General features: G+C 53.4%; 1 protein-coding gene across 1 annotated transcript in view; it reads right to left on the bottom strand.

Moving 5' to 3' along the window:
* Positions 1 to 21,510, bottom strand: part of SLC39A11 (solute carrier family 39 member 11) — a 75,405-nt gene that overhangs the window by 15,421 nt on the left and 38,474 nt on the right. The window contains exons 6-7 of the mRNA XM_061376917.1: positions 16,761 to 16,931; positions 1,807 to 1,876 (exon numbers count right to left, since the gene is read on the bottom strand). Coding sequence (XP_061232901.1) covers positions 1,807 to 1,876; positions 16,761 to 16,931 — 241 coding nt within the window. The remainder of the gene's footprint in view (positions 1 to 1,806; positions 1,877 to 16,760; positions 16,932 to 21,510) is intronic.

The following is a 21,510-nucleotide window of genomic DNA, read 5'->3' as shown; positions in this document are numbered from 1 at the left end:
GGGCTCCACACACACCACAGCGTTCACCATTGCTTCTGCACGATCCAAGGGTGGAAGGAACGCTCGGTGCTAACGCGGTTACTCACACCCAGCAGCAGGATGGAGGAGGTGAACCGAGTCACACAGCTCCTTCATTACAACCCTGTGTCAAAGTAATGGGCACAAGGGGGGATCACGACTGTCGTGGCCCCAGAGAGGCTGGCTAAGGAGTGATTTCCCCTTCAGCTGTGTCAGAAGTGGTTCTATTCCTCACACTGGCGCCCAGCAAGTATAATCCCACTGGTTTTTAAGCCTCCGTAACACGAATCAGCCGCCTAATATTTTACTCTTGGACGCTTCCCAAATGGCTTCATGGCAAAGCAGCTACGCTGAGTGATTCAGGGGCTGCCCGCAGCTGACAGTGACAGCCAGATTGATGGCAACCAAGTTATTTTGTCTCCTTTTGCAGCTGACTACATTTGCATTGGTATGTTCATGGTGCAGACTCCACCTTTCATCTAACTTGATTAATGCTGTTGTAAATACAGAGAAAGAACCAGCTGCTTCTGGCTTTTTAGCTTCGACCGAGCAGCTGATGGAAACAACTCCTTTTGTTCAAGCATCCCCAGAGCCTCTGCAGACTTTATGAAGAGCCTTTCGTTCTAAAAGGTTAGAGAAACTCGGTGTCTGGAGCTGGTGCATCCCGCTGGCCTCCCCATAGAGCTGGATGGTACCTGCTGCAATCAAAGTGCCTGGGGCAGCGCACCCGGTGCTGTCAGGTTGGGTCCCCCATCAGCCAGGGATGTAACAGGGCATCAAACAGAGAAGGCTTTGCTTGTGTCCTTGCAGGGTTCCCGTAAGCATGGCTTCTGCCTGGCCAGGAGAGCCTGGAGGGCTCCAAAACCAGCCCAGGGACCCACAGATCCTCTGGCAGGAACAAGGCAGCCAAGATAAAACAGCGTTTCCATCCATGAACCATAAGGGCTGGGCAGGTTGTTCACTGATCAAACACACTGCATGTCCCCGGCCACACAGACCCCAGCGTGGGGCTGGTAAAGGAAGGGTGAAGAGAACACGGTGTGCTACGAGCCTGGGGTGTCAGAGGAAGGAAAGAGTCTGGTAACAGAGCACGGAGGGGCCTGGCCAGGAGATGCTATTTGTGAACCAGCCACCAAGAGGTGCCAGCAGCTCCTCCAGCTCCCACTTCCCACCAGATTCCTCCTTTCCCCCTTTTCTTTAGCCATGCCCAGTCCCAGCTCTGCCGGGGCAGCCACTGACCCCGTACACCCGGGGTTTGCTCCCAGATGGGGTGAAAACGCACCCAAAGCCCAAACTCCAACCCCAGGCAGTTTGGAGGAGCTCAACTACCCCCGTGTGCTCCCGGCAGTCCTGAGAGAAGCACAAAAGGGTTTGCTTGTAGCATGGGGACAATGCTGGCTAGGCAGGGATGCTGGGGAGCAGGGATGCAGGAGAGCAGGGATGCCGGGGATGCAGGGATGCCGGGATGCCGGGTATGCTGGGGAGCAGGGATGCTGGGGAGCAGGGATGCTGGGGAGCAGGGATGCTGGGGAGCAGGGATGCTGGGGAGCAGGGATGCTGGGGAGCAGGGATGCCAGGGATGCAGGGATGCTGGGATGCTGGGGAGCAGGGATGCTGGGGAGCAGGGATGCCAGGGATGCTGGGGAGCAGGGATGCCGGGGAGCAGAGATGCTGGAAGCAGGGATGCCGGGATGCTGGGGATGCAGGGATGCAGGGATGCTGGGGATGCAGGGATGCAGGGATGCCGGGGATGCTGGGGAGCAGGGATGCCGGGGAGCAGGATCTTACCTGGCACTTTGGAAGGTCGCAGATGTGGATTTTCCAATAGCCCCAAATCCAACTCCCACCGCCAGACCCTCTGAAACAGGAAGGAAGAAATCATTGAGGTCAAACCCTACCACAGCCCTGAGATCACCCCTCCCCTCCTGCGCATCAACGGAGCACAGAGCGGTGCGAGCAGGAACACAGGGCTCGAGGTCTGGTCATTGCCATAACCTAAGTGCATTTAACCTGAGCTTAAAGCAGAGCCTGCCCAGGGAGCTTCCCCTCTGTGAACCCAACCAGGAGCTTCTTAGGAAGTCAATGCAGGGAGATTTCTGTATTGGGTGGATTGAGCTGAGCTCTTAGGCAGAAGCTCTTCCCTGTGAGGGTGCTGAGGCGCTGGCACAGGGTGCCCAGAGAAGCTGTGGCTGCCCCATCCCTGGCAGTGCTCAAGGCCAGGTTGGACACAGGGGCTTGGAGCAAGCTGCTCCAGTGGAAGGGGTTGGAGCTGGAGGAGCTTTAAGGTCCCTTCCAACACAAACCAGTTTGTGGCTCTGAGTGCACTGGAGGGGACAAGGTGACAACCCTCACCAGCTGAAAGGCTGTTTTAACAAGGAGCAGTGCAGTGCAAACCACCCAAGTCTGTTAAATAATGTTCAAGGTCATCAAATATCCCTGTATAGCGGTGTCTCTGCAAGGCGCAGACGGGACTGGTACCGCAGCTGGAACTGCAGAGGAACCAAACACCAACTTCTCCCATGGTGTCCTCAGAAGCACTGCTAAGCCAGGACCAGGCTCCCAGCAATGCCACCTCCCCGTGCCCAAATCCCAGCACTACAGCAAACAGTCTCCAGGGGGGAAGGCAACCCAACCTCCATGAGGAAACTCCCACTGTGTGGATGGTTTCAGATTCCAGCTCATCCCTAATCCCAAAGAAACCAGCCAAGGAGCATTCGCAGGAGGGCAGCGGGTGCGGGAGACCCACGATCCCCCCACTGCCTCCTCCATCGTGCTTCATCCTTCCCACTCCCTCTGTCCCTCTCTCAAAGCTCCCTTCCCACCATGGGCACAGCTCCCTCAACCCTCCTGGGAATCAGAAATACCTCATTTTTAGCAGGCATCAAACCACTGCTGCTTGGTTTTCCGCTCTTCAAAATCCCCAGTTTTGTTTTGGCAGCCTCAGGGGGGGATCAGCAAGCAAGGAAAGAACATTTAAAGAACAAAAGCCAAACCTGTTTGTGGAGCTGCCTGAGTTTTACAGCCTGCAAAGGAGGCAATTACCCACTCCAGCTGCTGGCAGCAAGGGAGGGGACAGTGGGGACTATTGGGATGAGCATCCCAGCAGGTTGGAGGTGCCACTGAGGGGGTTCACCTGCGCCCTGGAGGATGAGGTCTGCGAAGAAGAGGACCATGTGTGTGGTTCTGGTCGTCTGCATTTCCCGTTGCCTTGGAAACACACCATAAAAAGCAGCACTAACTCTGCTAATCACAGCATTTGCATCCTCGAGTCCAGGCGGAGCGTGGAGAACTGAAACACTCGGCAGCTCCTCAGAGCCTGGATCCACAGCTTGTGCCAAGGCACGGGATGGAGACAGGGAAACAGCAGCAATGCCCGAGTGCAGGGTTCTGGGGTAAGGAGACTCCCAATTATCCCTAAAATACCAGATTTGGGGGAACCTGGCCTTGAGCACTGCCAGGGATGGGGCAGCCACAGCTTCTCTGGGCACCCTGTGCCAGCACCTTCATAGGGAAGAGCTTGCCCAGGGAAGGCAGGCTGGATGGGGCTTGGAGTGGAAGGTGTCCTTGCAGTTCAGTCTGTGATTCAATGGAAGCAACACTCAAAGGACAAAAGCGCTTGTTTGTGTGAATCACAAAAACAGCTTTGACAGAGGGGAGAAACCGCAACGACTTCCCTGCTGCAGAACAAGCCTCATGGAATAAGAAACTCAGCAGCACAGTTAATGAGAGTGCAAGTCACAGATACATGGAAACAAACCATGGGAAATGAAAATCAACAGATGGTGTGGAGAGAACTGCTTGTTTGGAGAGGGAGAAGCAGCAGCACGGTGGAGATGCTCCCCAGTGCAGAGGGAAGGTGATACTTGGCTTGTCCAGGTCCCCTCATCCCACCAGAGGACACAAGAGCTGGGGCAGGATGAACAAACATGGCCAATGGGCTGCTAACCCCAGAGCATCCGATGGGAACCCACCACCAAGTATCTGGTGTCACACGTGGTCCAGAAAGCAGGGACCATCCCAGCACACCCCATGGTCACTACCAATGCTCAGGAAGCCTCTAACTCTATATATCAGATACCGTGTGATGCTCTCAGGCCAAGTGTTTCAAGTATTTCTTTCAGACAAGCCCACCAAGATCACAGAACCACCTCACTGCTTCAGCAACACAGGTTCAGCCTCTTGCAAAGACATCACACCTCCAACTGACTCTGCTTTGCAGGTAAGGAAGCAGATACACAAAGCTTTACATGGAACACAAAGCTCACTGCAGCTCCCCTCCCATGTATTGTGCACATCACCCTCAAATTATAAATAGCTTGAGTGGCTTCTTCAGGTAGGAAAAGACACAGAAAGAGAAAGGTTAATGTTTCTATGTCAACCACTTACGGATACGCTGCGCTGAAGGCTCTGCAAACGGATGACTAAGACACCAGGTCACTGACAATGGGAACGGGAGAGCAGATCTTACCTGCTCAAGGCTCAGGCAGCAGCTTGAATTAGAGAGCCCAGTGTGATTTCTGGGTCTCAGCATCGCTGTGAGCAGAGGAGCACAGCCCTGGGCAGCCCTCATCAACTGAAGGATCTACCCTGGGCCACCCTCATCAACTGAAGGATCTACCCTGGGCCACCCCTCTGCGGAGGGCAAGGCAAAAGCCCCACAGCTTGGGATGGGACAGAGGGTGGGAAGAAGCCGTGCATGGCCCATAGGAAAACCTCCATGTCAGACAGGGGTTTTCCCAGGATTTCAGTTGTCAGCCCCTCCTGCAAGCAGTGATGGAGTGGGAAGAGCCAGAGGCCCTGGCACCCTGCTTAGCTGGAGGGCCCGCATGGTGACAGCACCAGGCTGCGGTGCTCATTCAGCATCCTTGTGCAGAGCTGCAGAACAAAGGAAGAATATGACCAACCTCAGCCACTGCCAAGGAAATGAGTCTATTTAGCCTAAACAGAGGGATTCTGCCTCTCTTGGGCTTCCTTGGCTTTACCATTCAAGACATTTTATCCTGATAAGGCATTACCCAGGGATCAGACTAAGCCTATGCTAACTTAAGGATCAGCTCAGTCAGCAGTGCTCATTGCAAAGATGTGTTTCCTCTTTTTGTTTTCTGAGGAAGAGAAAGAAAAAGCTTCAAAACCTCCAACTGAAAAGCAATAACTATGCTGGAGCATCACTACAGAGACTCCTGTTAATACCCAATAGCTAGGGATAGGTTATGCTGCCTGCTGATCGTGGTGGCGAGGGCAAAAGCGTGATATCCATATGTGCCCTTATGTACTACATCTGAAACACAGACCTGATCTAAAGCAGTGAAAGCAAATGAAGCAAGCTGTGATTTTAAACCCCATTGCGGGCAGCATAAGCAGCCAGGCAGGGATCCCAGCCCTGCATCTCGACCAGCAGCCAGGAAACCCCAGGGTGTGGGTTTGTGGGGCTCCTCAAGATCCTGCCATTGCCAGCTCCATTTCCGAGCATGGAATGAGCTTCCCAGGCCCCACGGGAAGCCACTCGGGATCCTCAGGAGGCACGGTCACAACAGCAACTGAAAAGGAAAGCCCTTGAAACTGCCCAGAGAGCCAAAGCAGTAAATTGGAAGCATCAGCAAGCAAATTAACCCCAGTTAAGAAGTTACTGTTATACAGCACAAAAAGCAAGAACATAGGCAGTGGAGAGAGAACAATACTATAGAACCCCAGCCTGGTTTGTGTTGGAAGGGAGCTTAAAGCTCCTCCAGCTCCAATCTCTGCCATGGGCAGGGACCCCTTCCACTCCAAGCCCCTGTGTCCAACCTGGCCTTGAATAAGACCCTACACAGGAATCCAGTGAACAAACCCCTCTTTTCTCCCATATCAGTTTGCCAGCACACAGGCAGGATTTCAGGGATAAAGCACTGCCGTTGCAGCATCCCACAGCCTGTGCTTTGTCTGGGACAAAGGGACTGTTTTCCAGGCAGTAATGCCCTCCGAGTCTCATCTCACACACAAATGTGGCACCAGGATGCCACAGGCAGAGCTGACCCTGCTCCTGTGGAGCAGCACCAGGCACAGCTCTGTTCATTACCCTTTAGTTTATCCCATGCTTCCTGCTCTCCGCGAGGATGCAGCAGCACAGCTCACCCATGGGGGTCTTTGCCTACAAATACCCCTGCAGGAACCTGCTCTGGGGATGCAGCCCAGCCAGGCAGGAGGAGAACCCACCGGGACAATGAGACAAGAGTAACACAGAAACCCCACAGGCTGAGCAGAGGCAAAATCATGGCCTTGGAGGGAGGGCAAAGAGCAGGGGAAAGCAGGTTTGTAAATAGCTTCTCCCTAGAGCAGAAATCCCACAGCTCTGCCTGCCAGGACATGGGATCTGTGGGGCAGGCGAGGGGAGCGCAGCTCAGCAGAGGTTTGTGCCTGCGGGGCTTTGAGACAAACAGAATCACAGATTGAACAGCAGTAAATGCCTTTGTGAGCAAAGGAGAGAGTCCTGTCTCACGTGCAGCTGCTGAGAACTCCCTATGCATGAGCTAACGCATCCCTGACACAACACAGGACAACGGGTGCCAACATGGACATGGACCAGAGCCATGCTCACGGGGCGCGTGGCAAAAGCATCCCCTGGTTAACCAAAGCAAACACTGCCAGGCTCATCAACCCTAAAGTCCTCCTCTGTAATGCCAAAAGCTGGATGTACCTCAGTGTTTAACACCCCCTGACCCACGTTCAGCAGCAAGGCTGGGACCCCGCGTCCCTCACCAGCACATCAAGCCTGGCAGCAGCATCCACAGAGCCAGGAGTGACATGACCTCCTCCAGCGAAGAGTTCTGAAGCTCATTCTCCTGGGTCAGCACATGAACACGCTTCCTTTAGGAAGGTACCAGGGATGCCAACGTGTCATCAATTATTCATCCTGCTCTTTGAAGAACTGTTAAGCTCCTGGTGGGAAATTAATCTTGCTATAATGAGGTTTGTATTTCTAGGAGAGCTTAAGCATGTCCCTGTCGCCGCTATTCAAACTCGTTTTCCCCCAGGACTGAACCCAGCTCCCTCCAGGTAACATCATTTTGCCATTACTGCACCAGGAAGAGCAGAGATTATCAGATTTCAGCAATTTCCAGGTTTCTGGAGATTAAAGTCATTTTAGAAAGGGTTTTTGGGTTTTTTTGCTATTTTAACTAAAACAAGCCTTAAAGCAGTGGAAACACAAACCCCACTGTGGCTCCAGAGGCAGCCCTGCTTGGCCATCACCCACACACACACACAGCAGTACATCCCACTGGCTCTGGTGCTGGGAAGCAGCTTCCCCCCCTCATAGAGGCTCCCAGGCATCCCTGGCACAAGACCAGAGGTCCTGGCATGGCAGCGTGAGTGCTTTTACTCTTGACCTACCATTCTCCACATCGTGTTTCGCTTCCACATCCATAACCACAGCTCTTCCAAGGGAAAAGCTCTTCCAGATCCTGGCACAACTTCCCCATAAGAAGCTGCTTGGCGAGATTTCCACCTCCCTGTGCAGTGCAGCAGTGCCAGGACACCATTTACCTCCTGCTTCAGCTCAGGAAGCTCCTCTGAATGCCAGCAGCACCGTCCCTGCTTCCCAAGACTTCCAGCAGAAAGCATTAGTGCAAGAGCACGGTGATGCCCCAAAACCCCACGTCCCCAGCTCCCTCAAAGCAGTAAGAACAAAGCTGCCTTTTCCAGACCCATCACCATGTGTAAGGTTTTCCATTCCCATGCTAGAAACTCTGCCCATGGACCTCCTGGTTCCCCACTGATGGCCCCCATCACAGATGCTACCTGACCTCATGGAACCAAAGCATGCCACAGCGGATGGTACCAGACTGCTGCTCGCTGGAGCTTGCCTTCAGCTCACCCAGGTGGGATGCAGGCTTGTGCTGCTGCCCCAGAGCTGGACACAGCACTGCAGAGGGGTCTCACCAACGGGGAGTCATCCTTCTCCTCTAAAGGGGCATGGGAAGGGGATCCAGGGAGCAGCAGTGATTGTGCTGTGAGCAAAGCAGGGGTCCCTTGAGCATTAGGCTGTGATGAATTATCACTAAGCATTGGCAGTGCTTGACCTCATGTGAGCCCTTCACCATGTGTACAAGCTGTCCAGAGAGCCCATAGGCAAGAGGAGCGGTGACAAAGCCCCACTGGCCAAGCAGGATTTCCACTTGTTTGATGCAGAAGCAGCAGCTAAGGAGGCCAGAGGCCTCCTCATCATTACCCTAACCCAAAATCCTCTCAGCAGAACACAAAGAGAGAATCTAAATTATTAATTTCCATTGTATAGCAGCATGTCTTATTATTTGTGGTATGAATTATTCACTCATCCCCTCTCCTCCCTTAGTTCCCCATGAACAAGAGCTTTTGTTTGAGGAGCGTGTGTTGGGATGGGGAAGTGGCCGGGTCCCTTCTCCCTGTGGATCCACAGCGCTCACATCCTGACCCTGCCAACAGACAGTGACAGGACAGAGAGAACAGAACCCAAGGCAGCAGCTGGATTGATCTGCTCTGACAAAGCAGTCCTGGGTGGGCAATCATTATTCTCACCACTACTTGCAGATGCAGGCAGGGAACAGGCAGAGCTGTGAAGCCCCATTGATCCCAACCCTCCAAAATGCTGCTGTGGAATAAGGAATGGGAGAAATGAACCCGTTTTGGTGCTTGCCTACACTGTAACATCCTAGAAGGAGCAAGCAAAGGTGTGAGCATGGCTGGACACATCATGCAGAGCTGCCTGCTCCAGCACAGCCGGTCCTGAGGGATGCCCTGTGGTGCCTAACTTGGATAATCCCATCATTATGGGGGAAATAAAGGTGTGCTGGGCAAAATGCAACCAAGGTTTGTGCAGACGGCAGCAGCAGGGAAGCACAGCACAGCCAGGCACCTGGATAACAGCGAGAAATGGCCTTTTTGGGTAGGGAATGACAGTGAAGCCACCCCAGACCTGCTTCAGCATCGCGCATCAGCTCCAATCCCCTCTCCTGCTCCAGGCAGAGCTCTGTAAACCCCTCGGGAACCCACCCATTAGAGGCATCAATCACTAAAGCACTGACTCAGCACTGGCTGAGGCCCGTGATGTGCACACATGAAGCTGACAGAGTGAAACCTCTCCAAAGCCTCCAACGTGCCCACACAGCTCGACTGCGCCACTTTGACTTCCAGAGATAGGGCAGCAACGGTGCAGCGCAGCCTCTGAGCCATGCAGGGAGTCACAGATGGGTCCCATCAAGGTTGTGCAAGAGCTGATGACAAACAGAGAGGATGACAGGGTCCATGTGGCCATCCCCTGCAAAAGCAAACAGCCCAAATGCCCAGCTCACCCATGCTTAACAGCAGGATGGACACAAAGCAAGGCAAACCGTATTGCTATGGGCGATGCCATGCACTTAAAATGCCATTAAAAGAGGATTTTAAGCCCCCAAATGCCTTATCCTGGAGAGGTCCAAGGAATTTCATAGGAGCTTTGTCTGAAAACAGCCTCCAGAACTGGGTGCTTGCACCAGAGAGCTCAAGGGGTTTGCTTGGGATTCAAACCAGGGCACCAAAGAGCCCACATTGCTCAGAGCAAACCTTTTAGGGTATGTCACAAGGTGACTCTGGGCAACTCACGGCAACAGATACAGGGAGAAACCAGCCCCAGAGAAGCCTCGCTCGAGGGTTTGTGTCCATTAAAGAGAGTGGAATTTGGGCAGCACAAGGCAATTCCCCTAACGCCACCTCCTGGCTTAACCTGCAGGAGCCAGACCATCTCCATCCCGTCCTGTTCCCCTTTCCTCCACAGCACAACAGCGTGGAACAAATCATTGCAATCCATCAAGGTGCAGCGGCCAAACAGGAGCTGATGGGGCAGCACAGGGTGCTTACACCACAGGTACCCGGTTTAATGGATCAGAGTCACCGCTCAGCATCCCAAAGCTGCTCCATCACAGGAACCCTTCTCTGCAAGAAGAAAACCACCCCAAATTAACAAACCAGGGACCAACCCATGATGGAAACAGGCTCTTCCCCACCCCACACAACCCAAACCCACCCCGAGTATTTAATGCTTCATTTCCAGCACAGGATGATTTCTCCAGCCACTGCTCACAACAGACCTGCGAGATCTGGTGGGGATAAGAAGGATGAGCAGGCTCCACATGCATATTTCAGCAGGCTTTCATTCCAGCTGCTGAAAATACTGTCTTTAATTGGCTTTTGTCACCTCTGCGGCTGTTACCACGTACAAAACAACGGATCCCCAACCCGAAACGATGCCTCCGAGATAAATGAACATTATCAGCTCCCCGCTGGCTTCGCAGGTGTCTGGGCACATATTGGTTTTTGAAATACGAGCTGCTGTCAGTGGGGTATCACAGACCCCGCAGCTCTCACCCCCCTGCCCATGCTCCCCCCCTCCTTTAACAGTGCCAGTGTGATGGGCTGCAGAGGGAAACTTCCCATCATATGTGGAATTACACTGACATCAGGCTGTTATTCATACACAGAGCACCCCAAAGATCTGTCTGCCCAGGAGGAGCAAAGGGAAGCTCCAAAGGAGCTGAACTGGTGGCCATGGAGCCACAAGCAGCCCAGAGCCAAGGCACTTCCCACTGATGTACACCTCAGTTCTAGGTGTAGTGCCATTCTGCACACCAGGTACCCATCCTGCTTTCCAGCCCTTGGATGCACAGAGGACAGGGAAATGGCAATGCACAGCATGCACAGGGACCCGGGAGAGCCCGGCTGTGCCCATGGGAGGATTTCTCTTTACTTTTTACATTCACAGGATGAGGCTTTTGCTGGTGGCCTCTTTCCTTGGGTGGCTGAGAGCATCACCTGCGGCTGAGGCTGCTGCCTGCATCCTCCTCCTGGCAGCATCACCCGGCTGCCTCCACATACTTTCCACCCCTCAAGCACGGGAGCTTAACAACTTTGAGCAAGTGATTGCAATCCATTGAGGTGCTTAATAGATGAAAATGTCACAATACGCCCTGGTAAGGCAACAGTTAATGGGAGGTTTAATGAAAGGTTAAAGCCACCTTTCCCCAGATCCCACATGAGTCACCACTGTGTGAAACCCCCTGCTGAGCCCCCAGCTCTGCCTTCCATGGGCTGCATCTGAGCTGACCTTTCTCCTCTGCGGCTTCACGGGGCCATCACAGCACGGCACCATCGCAAACAACAGCCGCTCCATCCCTGACGCATCCCTGCCCAAGGGTCCCTCTGGAAATCAAACCGGAGATGCGCTGGGCAGCAGCAGCCTCACAAAGCCACGGCCCAGCCTGGTTCTTCTCCCCGGAGCAGAAAGGGCTGTGAGGAACTCATGGCTGCTCAAACACGCATCTCCACGTCCTCCCGAGCTGTGGGTGCAGGCTGAGCCGGTCCCTCTGCTCCCCTCGACCCTCTGCAGCACTTGAGCTCCATCAAATCACTGCACAACCTTCCCTCGTCCACATCTTCTTCCTCACCCTCTTGTCTCAAACACAGGGTGCAGTGAAACCTTCGCCTTTCTCTTACCCAGAATAACACCTCCTAGAAACCAAAGGTGCTGCAAGAGCAGCCACCACAAGCAAAGCAACGCGCAGAAGGGATGCTGGAAGGAGGTCTGCTGTCATTTCAGAGGGAGGCATCACACAGATTAATCAGCGCCGCTAAACAGCTCCCGTTCTCACGCTCTGCTGAGCCCCAGTGGGTGCCAAGCGCTTATTAAAGTCAACAGTGGTAAAATAGCCTCGGTTTCAGCAGATCAATAAAACAAGCCCATCATTCAAAGTGAATGTTACCAGCCTTTAATGGGGCCCTGAGAATATTCATAGAAATAATCACTTTGCTTTATAATTGAGATGCAATATTGCACTCGCAGCCCCAGCTATCTCTCGGGAGGCTGAGTGCATGGGAGCGCCTGGCCCAGGAGGATTAATTCAATCAGTTTTTGCTAATGACGAAGGAACCAGCCTGGAAATCACCCCCTCCCAAGGAACACCAATCTGGCAGCACAGCGTGCAACTGCTGTGCTGCTCCAGCCATCCACAAACCTCTCCCTGCATCCCCTCCTCCTCAACATCCTCAGATTCACCATCATCTGAGGACCAGCTCCAGCACAGAAGATACCAGCTTAGGTCTGGGTCTGATGGACAAGCTCTGTCTGAACTTTAAGGTTTAAAGAGCTGCAGCCTGCAGCATCCCATCTCGCACCCACTGGTGGATCACACTGAACCTGGACCTGGCTCGGGAGATGTCAAGCCACCCCATAGTTCGGGTACACACCTTACTGTGAAGCTGCCTTCTCACTGGTGGGAAGATATCCTCTTGCTTCGGACACAGCTCCACCAGTTGACAACCAAGCAGCACACTGCACACCTACATCATGCACCCATAGCTCTCAATGCATGGAACTGGCTTTGACAGGCCAGCCAAAGAGTGATGGATGGGGCTAAATCACTGTCCACCATGGAGATGCCCACAGCAGGGGACACGGCCAAGCAGTGACAATGCTGGGATCCCCACAAGCTTGGCTGGACCCCCATCAATGGTGTGCAGTGCTGGAGCTCAGGGGTGCAGCTCCTATTTCCAGCACTAGGTGCCTGCACAAAAACGCCCATCAGCCAACAACCAGAACCAAACCTCACCGTCTGCTCCTCTCCCCCAGACAGTCATAAAGCTGGAGACACAAATGGACATTAAAACCGGGCAGAGCTGTAAGAAGCCATAAAGAAAAGCAGCATCCAGGCAGGCAGAGCCCCCTCCTGGAGCCATCCCCAACCCCGGGGTGCAGAGGGCAGCAGGCAGGTCTCACGCTATCCAGGCCAAGGGCACTCAACTGAACCATTCCCCTTCGCAGGGGAAGCTGCAAACAAGCGTGCTTCAAATCAATGTGACATTTACCATCCTTTGGTGCAGGCCTCCCTTCTACCCCCGCTTCCTCGGGATAGAACAAAGCAGCAGCAGCAGCACTGGCTGCCAGGCTCTGCTCCTTCCTTAGGGATGGAGAAGTGCCGCAGAGCTGCTGCAGGGATGTGCAGGACGTGCTGAAGTCAATCACCAACACGAGGAACTGCCGCTGTAAGTAAAGGATTAGGTCGTGCCTCGATGATGGGGGACACAAGCAGGGTGCCAGCGCTGTAAACCCTGCACTCTCTCCTCTGAACTGGGCTATATCTTCCCCTAGAGCATTGGCCAGAACGTGACCTACAAGTTTGGGGGATAAATCTCTTCTAAGGAGAAGGAGGGTCCCCAAAACACTAACACGCCAAAGCCCAGTGCCAGTGTCAAACCCCAGTGCAGCCAGCTGCCTCTTGCTGCCATCTCCAAGCATGGTCCCAAAGGGGATGAATTTAGATGCCATCATCTAAGGATGCAGGGACTTTCCCCCCGATCCAGGACAGCTTCCCAGGATGCTCATTCAGCCTTCCCATAGATGCCACCACCTGTAAGTTTCTCCACTTACATTTTCCCCTCCTGCCCACAGCAATACCCCACCATCCCTCCCTCCTCTCCAGCACCTTTGCCACCAAGGCTGAATTCGTTCTGTATTTAGCTCACACACACTGGTCTGCTCCTTGCTTTGTTCTTTCTTATTAAAAGAAAATAGACTCCAGCTTGTTTCTGGCAATGGGAACTGAAGATAAAGCCTCGGGTGAAGCCACATGAGGTTTGGGGGTGAGCAGGGGATGGCGATGCTCTGTGTATGCTGCAGTACCACTGACACGTCCCATTTACTCCCTCCCAGACACCTCCCTGAACAGTGACACTTGAGGCAGAAACACTGCAGAAACTGAAGCAGGGACAAACCCAGGGTGATAGAACTGAATACAGAAAAGCAAGGTTTGTTCCTGCAGGAAGGAAAGGGCTGGAGCAGAGGGGATGGCTCCAGCTGTGTACAGCTCCTGGGGATGTTTATGGCATGTGCCAGGGTCTGGCACTGCCCTGCTCTGCCCATATTGCGAAGAAACAGGAGAATCCAGGTTTCCTTGGCAACATCGGGGGGGTGGAAGCATCACCTTGTGCTTGTGACAACGGGGATGAGCTCCATTGCCTCCCCAGGAGCAAGAGCAGAAGCGGGGATGCTCCTTGGGGTGAGCAGGGATGGAGCATCGTGCTCCTCAGGGAAACACAGACCCCACAACACCCCTGTGAGCACCACGATGCCGATAAGAGCCCCAAGGCACAAAGCCTGTTGCAGAACATGGCCTTGGTCCTGTTCTCCATCTCACCTAGAGCAGCACAAGCACTCAGGGCTCCTGCAGCATCTCCCCACCAGAGGAACCCCCAATCTCACGCAGCTTGGAGACCACCATAGGTGGGCTCAGAGCAAAGCAGACCCCACCAGCAGCTCCCCATGGAGCCAGCAGTGGCCCCAGGAGCTCCATCCCACCGGGCTCTCCTCCTGCCTTCTCAACAAGCACAAAGAGAAAGGCGGTTCTACTCGCACCTCGCTAATTGTTATTTGTGATACACCAGTAACATTTTAATTAATCTGAAGTCTTCAGCATAACAACCACCCGAGGTACAAAGATAAACCAGAATCAACAGGGCTTGATTAAATGCATAATTAATGTTTCGCTAAACCCAGCATATATGAATATTAATTACCAGCAATAGGCTGTGGTTTGGCATCTCCTGTCATCATCAATTTATTCCTTACATTGCCATTCCCGGCCCTGGAACAAACGAACCAACCTCTGGCTTGCCAGCAGAGCCCACTAAATACAACTGACTGCAAGAGGCTTGTCTTTACATGCCACTGTGTCACCCGCACATTAACTGGCTCCCAGCATGCGTGCCTGAAGAGAGATGCATTGCCAAGGCTGAAGTGTGCTCATCCCAAAATGGGACTCAATGTAAAGAAAACTGCTGTCTGCTGGCAACAGAAGACCAATCCCCATCAGTGAGAGAGGAGAACAGGGATGGACCTGGTCCTGATGAAGGTTTTAGAGTCATAGAATCCCAGCCTGGTTTGGGTTTGAAGGGACCTTAAAGCTCCTCCAGCTCCAACCCCTGCCACGGGCAGGGACCCCTTCCACTGGAGCAGCTTGCTCCAAGCCCCTGTGTCCAACCTAGCCTTGAGCACTGCCAGGGATGGGGCAGCCACAGCTTCTCTGGGCACCCTGTGCCAGCGCCTCAGCACCCTCACAGGGAAGAGCTTCTGCCTAAGAGCTCAGCTCAGTCTCCCCTCGGGCAGGTTCAAGCCATTCCCCTTGGCCTGTCCCTGCAGGCCCTTGGCCAAAGTTTTAACCCCCAGACAAAGGAACTTGAGGCAGAGTTTGGGCTCAGATGTGACACAGCACAGGTTTCAGAGGAGCAAAACCACCTCCTGCCCATCACAGCCCCTGGGCAGACCCCGCATCCAGCGAGGTGAGCACAGACAGAAGCAGCCACCCATGGGCTGCATCCTCCTTGCTGCGGCAACCAGAGGCACGGAGCATCCCTGCGCATCTCCCCAGCACAGGCACTGCCGCCCCACGCGCTCCCCGAGGTATCATTACTCTGCAGGAGCCCGCACTAATTACAGTGTCAGCCTCGTGCTGCAGGGCTGCTAATTGAGGTAGAGCATTACAGTGTTTCCAAACCCAGAGCTGCAGGCAGGGGCTGCAAGAGATCCAAGCAGCATCACTGGCGCTGTTGGGAAAGCAGAAGGACTTCAGGGAAAGCCTGTCCTGCTGAGAGCTGGGCCAGCATCTGCTTCATCCAAGACAGACCAGAGCCCCTTAATGAGCAGAGCAGGCTGTTTGAATCACAATCTGAGTTATTTATTAGGGTGAAATCAGTGCTGGCATCCCATGACCTGCAGGCAGGGCTCTGGGGAACACAATGGCAAATGTAGGCTCAAATCCCAACCTCTCTGATGTGAAAACATCTGGATGACTTGGGGCAAAGCCCCACTGAAAGGGGGATGCTGGCACAGGGTTTTGCCATCGGTGAGTGGCCCCACAGAGCACAAAGAGGCATTGACACCCACAGCATCACTAAGGGCTGCTGAAGGGCACACACCAGGTAGAAAAGAGCAGGAGGAGGAATGTGGCTTGGCAGGGTCGAACACCACCATGGTGACCCAGAGACCCCACTGAGCTGAGCCAAGCCTCAGGGCAGGGGCTGGGCACAGACCTTCTGCAGGCCACGGTCATGCTCCTCTCTGGTTATTAAGCTTTAATATTGTGACCTTTAAGATGCAAGGGCGAGTTCCTGAGCCTCTGTAACTGTCCAAGGGAGGCTTTGTGCTCTTGGACAAGCAACGAAAGGTTAGAGCAGCATCTCCACAGTAGCAAGGGCCGTGTTCCCATTAACCTATTGCTACAGGTGACACTTGGTTCACTCCTCTACAGAACTCCCTCTGTTTGCTTGCTGAATGGCAGGAATCCTCAGCCAAGAGCCCAAGGCCCCGAGGTGCACACAGCGCCTGGCTCCTCACCGGCTCCCTGACACTGCGCTTGAGGGATGAAATCCAATTACTGCTCACTTAGTGCAAAACCTTCCCCTTTTAGTGTGTCCCCACAATAGGCTGGCACCAGCGAGCGAGGCTGCAGATGTTCAGGGTCCCTCCCAATCCATCTCTCTATGAGGGGTTTGGCTGCCAAGACCTGACGCTATTCAGTCATACCAAGAGAGCAAGACCTGACGTGGGAGATCTCATCCCAAGGCACCCAGCACCCATTGGGAAGTGCCATCTGCCAGCAGCAAGAGGCAGAAGAAGGGAGAGAAGGTGGCAGCAGTGTGTGATCCTCCTGGGATGGCCTCGGGAAGGGGCTGCCCCTGAGCAGGGATGGATGGACAGCACCTACCTGGGATGTTGTGGATGGTGATAGCGAGGATCATGAGCATAATCCGCCTCCAGCTGCTGCTGTTGGCCGGGGGGGCCCCATCCCTGGCCATGGGGAACGCTGTGGGGGGGTCCGGCAGGGTGGCCCCTGCACCCTTCCTCCTCTGGTAGGGCTCCCCGTTCTCACCTTTGTCTGCAGGGACAGAAAGACAGATGGGTCAGAAGAGAGGGGGACAGAGCAGGGCACCTCCCGCCTCCCCTCCCAGAGGGAAAGAGCAGGGAGAAGGACTAACACTGACCAGAGCAGGGCTGAAGGTGCGTGTGTCGTCCCCTTCATTCCAGGGTAGAGGATTCCCCCCAGACAAACTGCAGAGCCCATGGGCTAGGGAGACCCTGACTCAAAGCACAAGTTCATCTTCTGCCTCCTCTTCCTCCTCTGGGGACCCACACAGCTCCCCAGCATCACCCACCCCTGCAAAGCCCCAGTGTGGTGGGGACAAGCACTGGGGGTGATGGCTGGTGAGGATGATGAGCAGCAGGGACCCATGCTAAGTCCATTGCCCCACCCCCAACCTTTGCAGGTCTGCAGTCCCACTGCCATCACCAGTACAGGAAAGCCCCATAACACTTCATTTTGATCTCACCCCAGTCACAAAACAAGTGCATTGAGTTGTATTTAGTGACTGTTCTGCCACCAAAAGATTTGCCACTGCCATTTCTAAGACATCACCAGATACTCCAGACTCTCCCAACCCCTGCTCCCAGCAGGACCATTACCATCAGCTTTACTTCAATCAGTTATCTAAAACCATGCCACTACAACCTCAGGCCCAATTAGAGCTGTGAACAAGCACCAGGCAGCACCACAATAAAGCCCACGCACACTGAGACCTCCAGCATGAAAAGGTGAAGGGATGCCAAGACATGAGGAGCACGGATTCCTCCACCCCGCACAGCTATGGCTCAGTATTAAAGACTTGACATTTAGACAATATAATTCTCTCCCCTTGGATTTACAGAATTCTCTCTGCTGTCCTTTGACCCACGCTCTCCCTGGTTTTGTTCATAGACACAGTGCAAGGAGCCATCCGAAGCTGTTTTGATGGAATTCCAATTGCTTCCCCTGCTATGTGGAGGCAGGATGGTACCCGGCCATCACATCACACAGCACACAGCATGTGTTTCAGCACCAATTAAGAACCTTGGGATAAGAGGGCTCATGTAAATTGACACAGGAGGTCACCTTGGGAAAGCAACACTGCATCTGGCCATCTGCAACACAAACACGACACCCAAAGGCATCCCAAAACGGTCCTCAGCAATGCAGAAAACACACACACACCAATTTCATAGCATCTGGTAGCAAAAAAAACCAGCTCAAAGACTAAAACCCCACTTGACAGTGGTGGGAGCAGGCACCTCCTGCCACTTCCCATGCACTGGAGCATCCCTGGACAGTGTTACCAGGGCTGCAAACCCCAACGCTCATGCTTTCCCCCATAAGGCCACCACACAGCAAGATGCTGCACTGCTAAACAGTGTCATTAGCCATATGGAGCCAGCCACTTTGTACCCGAATCCCAGCCCAGTCAATAGCACACAGTCACATTTGATGGCAGAGCTCCCTTCCAGTCCCCAGTGCCAAAGATAAGTATGGCTTTAAGCAACAGCAAGGGCAATTAGATGCAGCAGAGCAGCTTGTCCAATTCACTGCAGGAACACTGGCGTGGCTTGGCTGGCAAAGGGGCAGCCAAGGCTAAAGCCACTCACAGATGACATCCCCTCCTTCTGCCAGACCCCTGCGTTACTTTAATTGCTTGGCACACACCCCCCTGGTCCCACAGACAGAGTTATCCTCAGCTGATGCTGACCCACAGGGCTGCACCCACTGCTGCCGCAGCCCCATCACCACAGGGTGATGCGAGGATGCAGAAAGGTGCTGGACTCTCCCTCTGCCATTGAGGGCTTCCCAGGGAGGAGGAAAAACACCATGTAAACCATTTTGAGAAGAGCACTTACATTCAAGTGACAAAACAGCAGCGCTTCTCCCTTTACAGAGAGCAGCAAGTGTTCAATAAAAGCAGGAGTGGCTGCAACGCAAGCGCGAACTCTTGGAATGGTTTTTGCCCGGCACAAATGCAGGACGGGTGCTGGAAGTGGAGGTTTGGGGGTCTGGGGAAGCTCTGCACTTTGCAGACTTCGGGGGAACGCAGGATGTGGGATCAGGGATTTGGGTTTTCTTCAATGAGGCCAGAAAAGCTCCTGCTGACAGTGCAGCAGCACCACCGCGCTCTCATCGCTCGCAGCACCAGCTGAGAACAGTGGCACTGACACCAGGCAGGGTGCTCCATCACTGTTTAATCCTCACCAACCCCACAGTGAAGGATTTCCTCCTCCTAGCTAATCTGAACTCACTCTGCCAATTTAAAGCCATTCCCCTTGTCCTGTCGCTATGTGCCCTTGTAAAAAGGAAACCCGGATGTCTCGGTTGTATCCCCATGGTTTAGGCAGAGCGAGCCAAAGAACCCAACCCCTCTCAAGCTGCTTTTTGCTTGGCACCGACAGAACTGATCAACCAAATGGCAGCAGCGTTTCCAAAAACCTGACTTTCTGGCTCTGAACAAAACAACTCTGCCTCGACATCTGCTCTGCTCGCAGAGACGTTCATTTGTCCCACCCCTGCGATGCTCCCATCTCCCTGTCAGCTATTGCTCATGCCCCATTCCCAGGGCATCACAGGGATTGGGGCAGGCAGGGGACCGCTGTGGTGGCACGATGCTCATGGTCCCCTTGGGACACACATGGAGCCTTCAGGAAGGGGAGAGCTGCCCCAGCTCAACCCAGCCATCCAAACCACTCACGATGCACTCATTGCATGTTAACCCCCAGTGCTTTGAGCTGATGGTTCATTGGGCTTTTCACTGCCTCACCCCAGTTGTACTTCTCATTTCCTTTGTCCCTAGGTTTGATGGGTTCGCTCTGGGTCTGCCCCGTACCCCAGGACTCCTGTCTCAAGGCACAGCAAGGCATTTGCTGGTGTTTAACCATCAAAGCAAAGACTTCCCAGCTTTCTGCTCCAGGTTTCCATCTCAGCTCCCCCAACTCCTGTCTGTAGGTGAATTTTGGCTGGGAAAAAGCCTACTCTACTGAATGCACAGCCACCAGCATGGGAGAAAGCCCCAGAAAGGAGCTGCAACCACCACAGAGGGGCCCTGCTGCACTTTGGGGCCACCCAAGCCTGCAGATACCAGGTACCTGAGAGCATCAGACAGGAACGTCCACACTCCCCCCCTGCTCATAAGCATCTTCTGTGAAGGAGCACAGCAAGGGATGCAGTGGCCAACGCTCATCTCACGTCTGTAACAGGGGAGGCTTCAGCTGATGAAAATTACCCCCCTCTCCCCATTATCAGATTACCAGGAAAGATCCATCTCATGGCTCTCATGAACAAAAGGCAATGCTCAGACCAGCTCCATTGCTTAACACAAGCCTGCCACCCACAAAGTTATCACCCAGCCCCAACACAGTCCTATCCCTTTTATTAGAGCCCTTTTTTGTTAATTATTACTATGTTTTACCTACAAGCAGTCTGCATCCTACTCCTGACAAAACTGTTGATGCACATTCGACACTTTACAAGCAGACCCGAAGCACCTTCAAGGACAGCGGTGACAAAGGATGGGGGGATGCCACAATGGGGGATGCTCTGCAAATGTGGGAAATAAAGAGGACAGATGCAGGTTTTACCAGGGAAGTGCTGCGGGTGGTGTGCCTGGACAATCTGAACACCAAATTGCCTCTCCTATGGATGATCAGTGCATTAGCAGAGGATAAAGGCAGCAAGACCAAACCGAGGGAGACAACCCCAGCATCATTTTCCCAGTAGTGCCACATATAACAGCGAGACTACAAAGCGCACATGGGTCAAGCAATGGGGTTTTACTGCTGATTGGTGCTGGGAATGACTTAAAAACCAGGGGAAAAAGGGATAATTACAGTGCAGGGGTGATCCCAGCACAGCACCAGACAGGATGCGTGCGGCTGTCACACAAAGCACAGCACCCAGAGTGCTCCCAGCCTGAAACACTGCCTCTCACCCAGGCTAAGGGGAACAAAACAATAATTACAGCAAAACAGGGATTTGGCTGGAAGTCAGGAAAGCCTCAATAGCAAATTGGGGTGGTGATAAGAGGAGAACAAGGAGGGGGGCTTTTAAAGAATAGCTGACACAATCAGACGAGGGTGCTCGCGAGAACGCTGCCAAGACAATTATGTGGCAAATGATTATCTGCACCACATACATTATTTTAAGTCTTGTTCACAGAAAGTGCTCCATACATTCTACTTCATTTATCATTATTGGATTTCTTAGCAAAGCTGCAGGGCAAAGATTCTGCCAAAAGTTTAATTACATATGTGCAGCCTGCTGCATTTTTCATATCCTCTGCAGCCAGCCCTGGAAAAAGATAAATGGCTTTGAGGATGGCTTAAACTGCTGGTGAAATATAAAAACCAACTGGCTCCTTATCAGCATGTGAAATGGCTTTTTATTTCTGATTATTTCTTAATGAAAACTGTTTGCATTAGCCGTGAGCTCAGCTTTACCGCGCTCGCAAGCGGTACACAAACAGACGGACACGTTATTTACCCTGGGCTCAAAGGAACCCTCATGACTGCACTGCTTCAGCTCCCTCAAACCAAAGCCCACAGAGCTCTTTACCTTATCAGGTCTGCTTTAGAGCCCTTCTCCTTCTCTCCACTCAGGCCTGGCT

This window comes from Neopsephotus bourkii, unplaced genomic scaffold (genome assembly GCF_033783945.1).
Source record: "Neopsephotus bourkii isolate Nb327-2 ecotype Australia unplaced genomic scaffold, CSIRO-AGI_Nbou_v1 NB_1749, whole genome shotgun sequence".
Lineage (NCBI taxonomy): Eukaryota > Metazoa > Chordata > Aves > Psittaciformes > Psittacidae > Neopsephotus > Neopsephotus bourkii.
The sequence above is the reverse complement of the archived record's forward strand: the minus strand, read 5'-3'. Positions and strand labels throughout refer to the sequence as shown.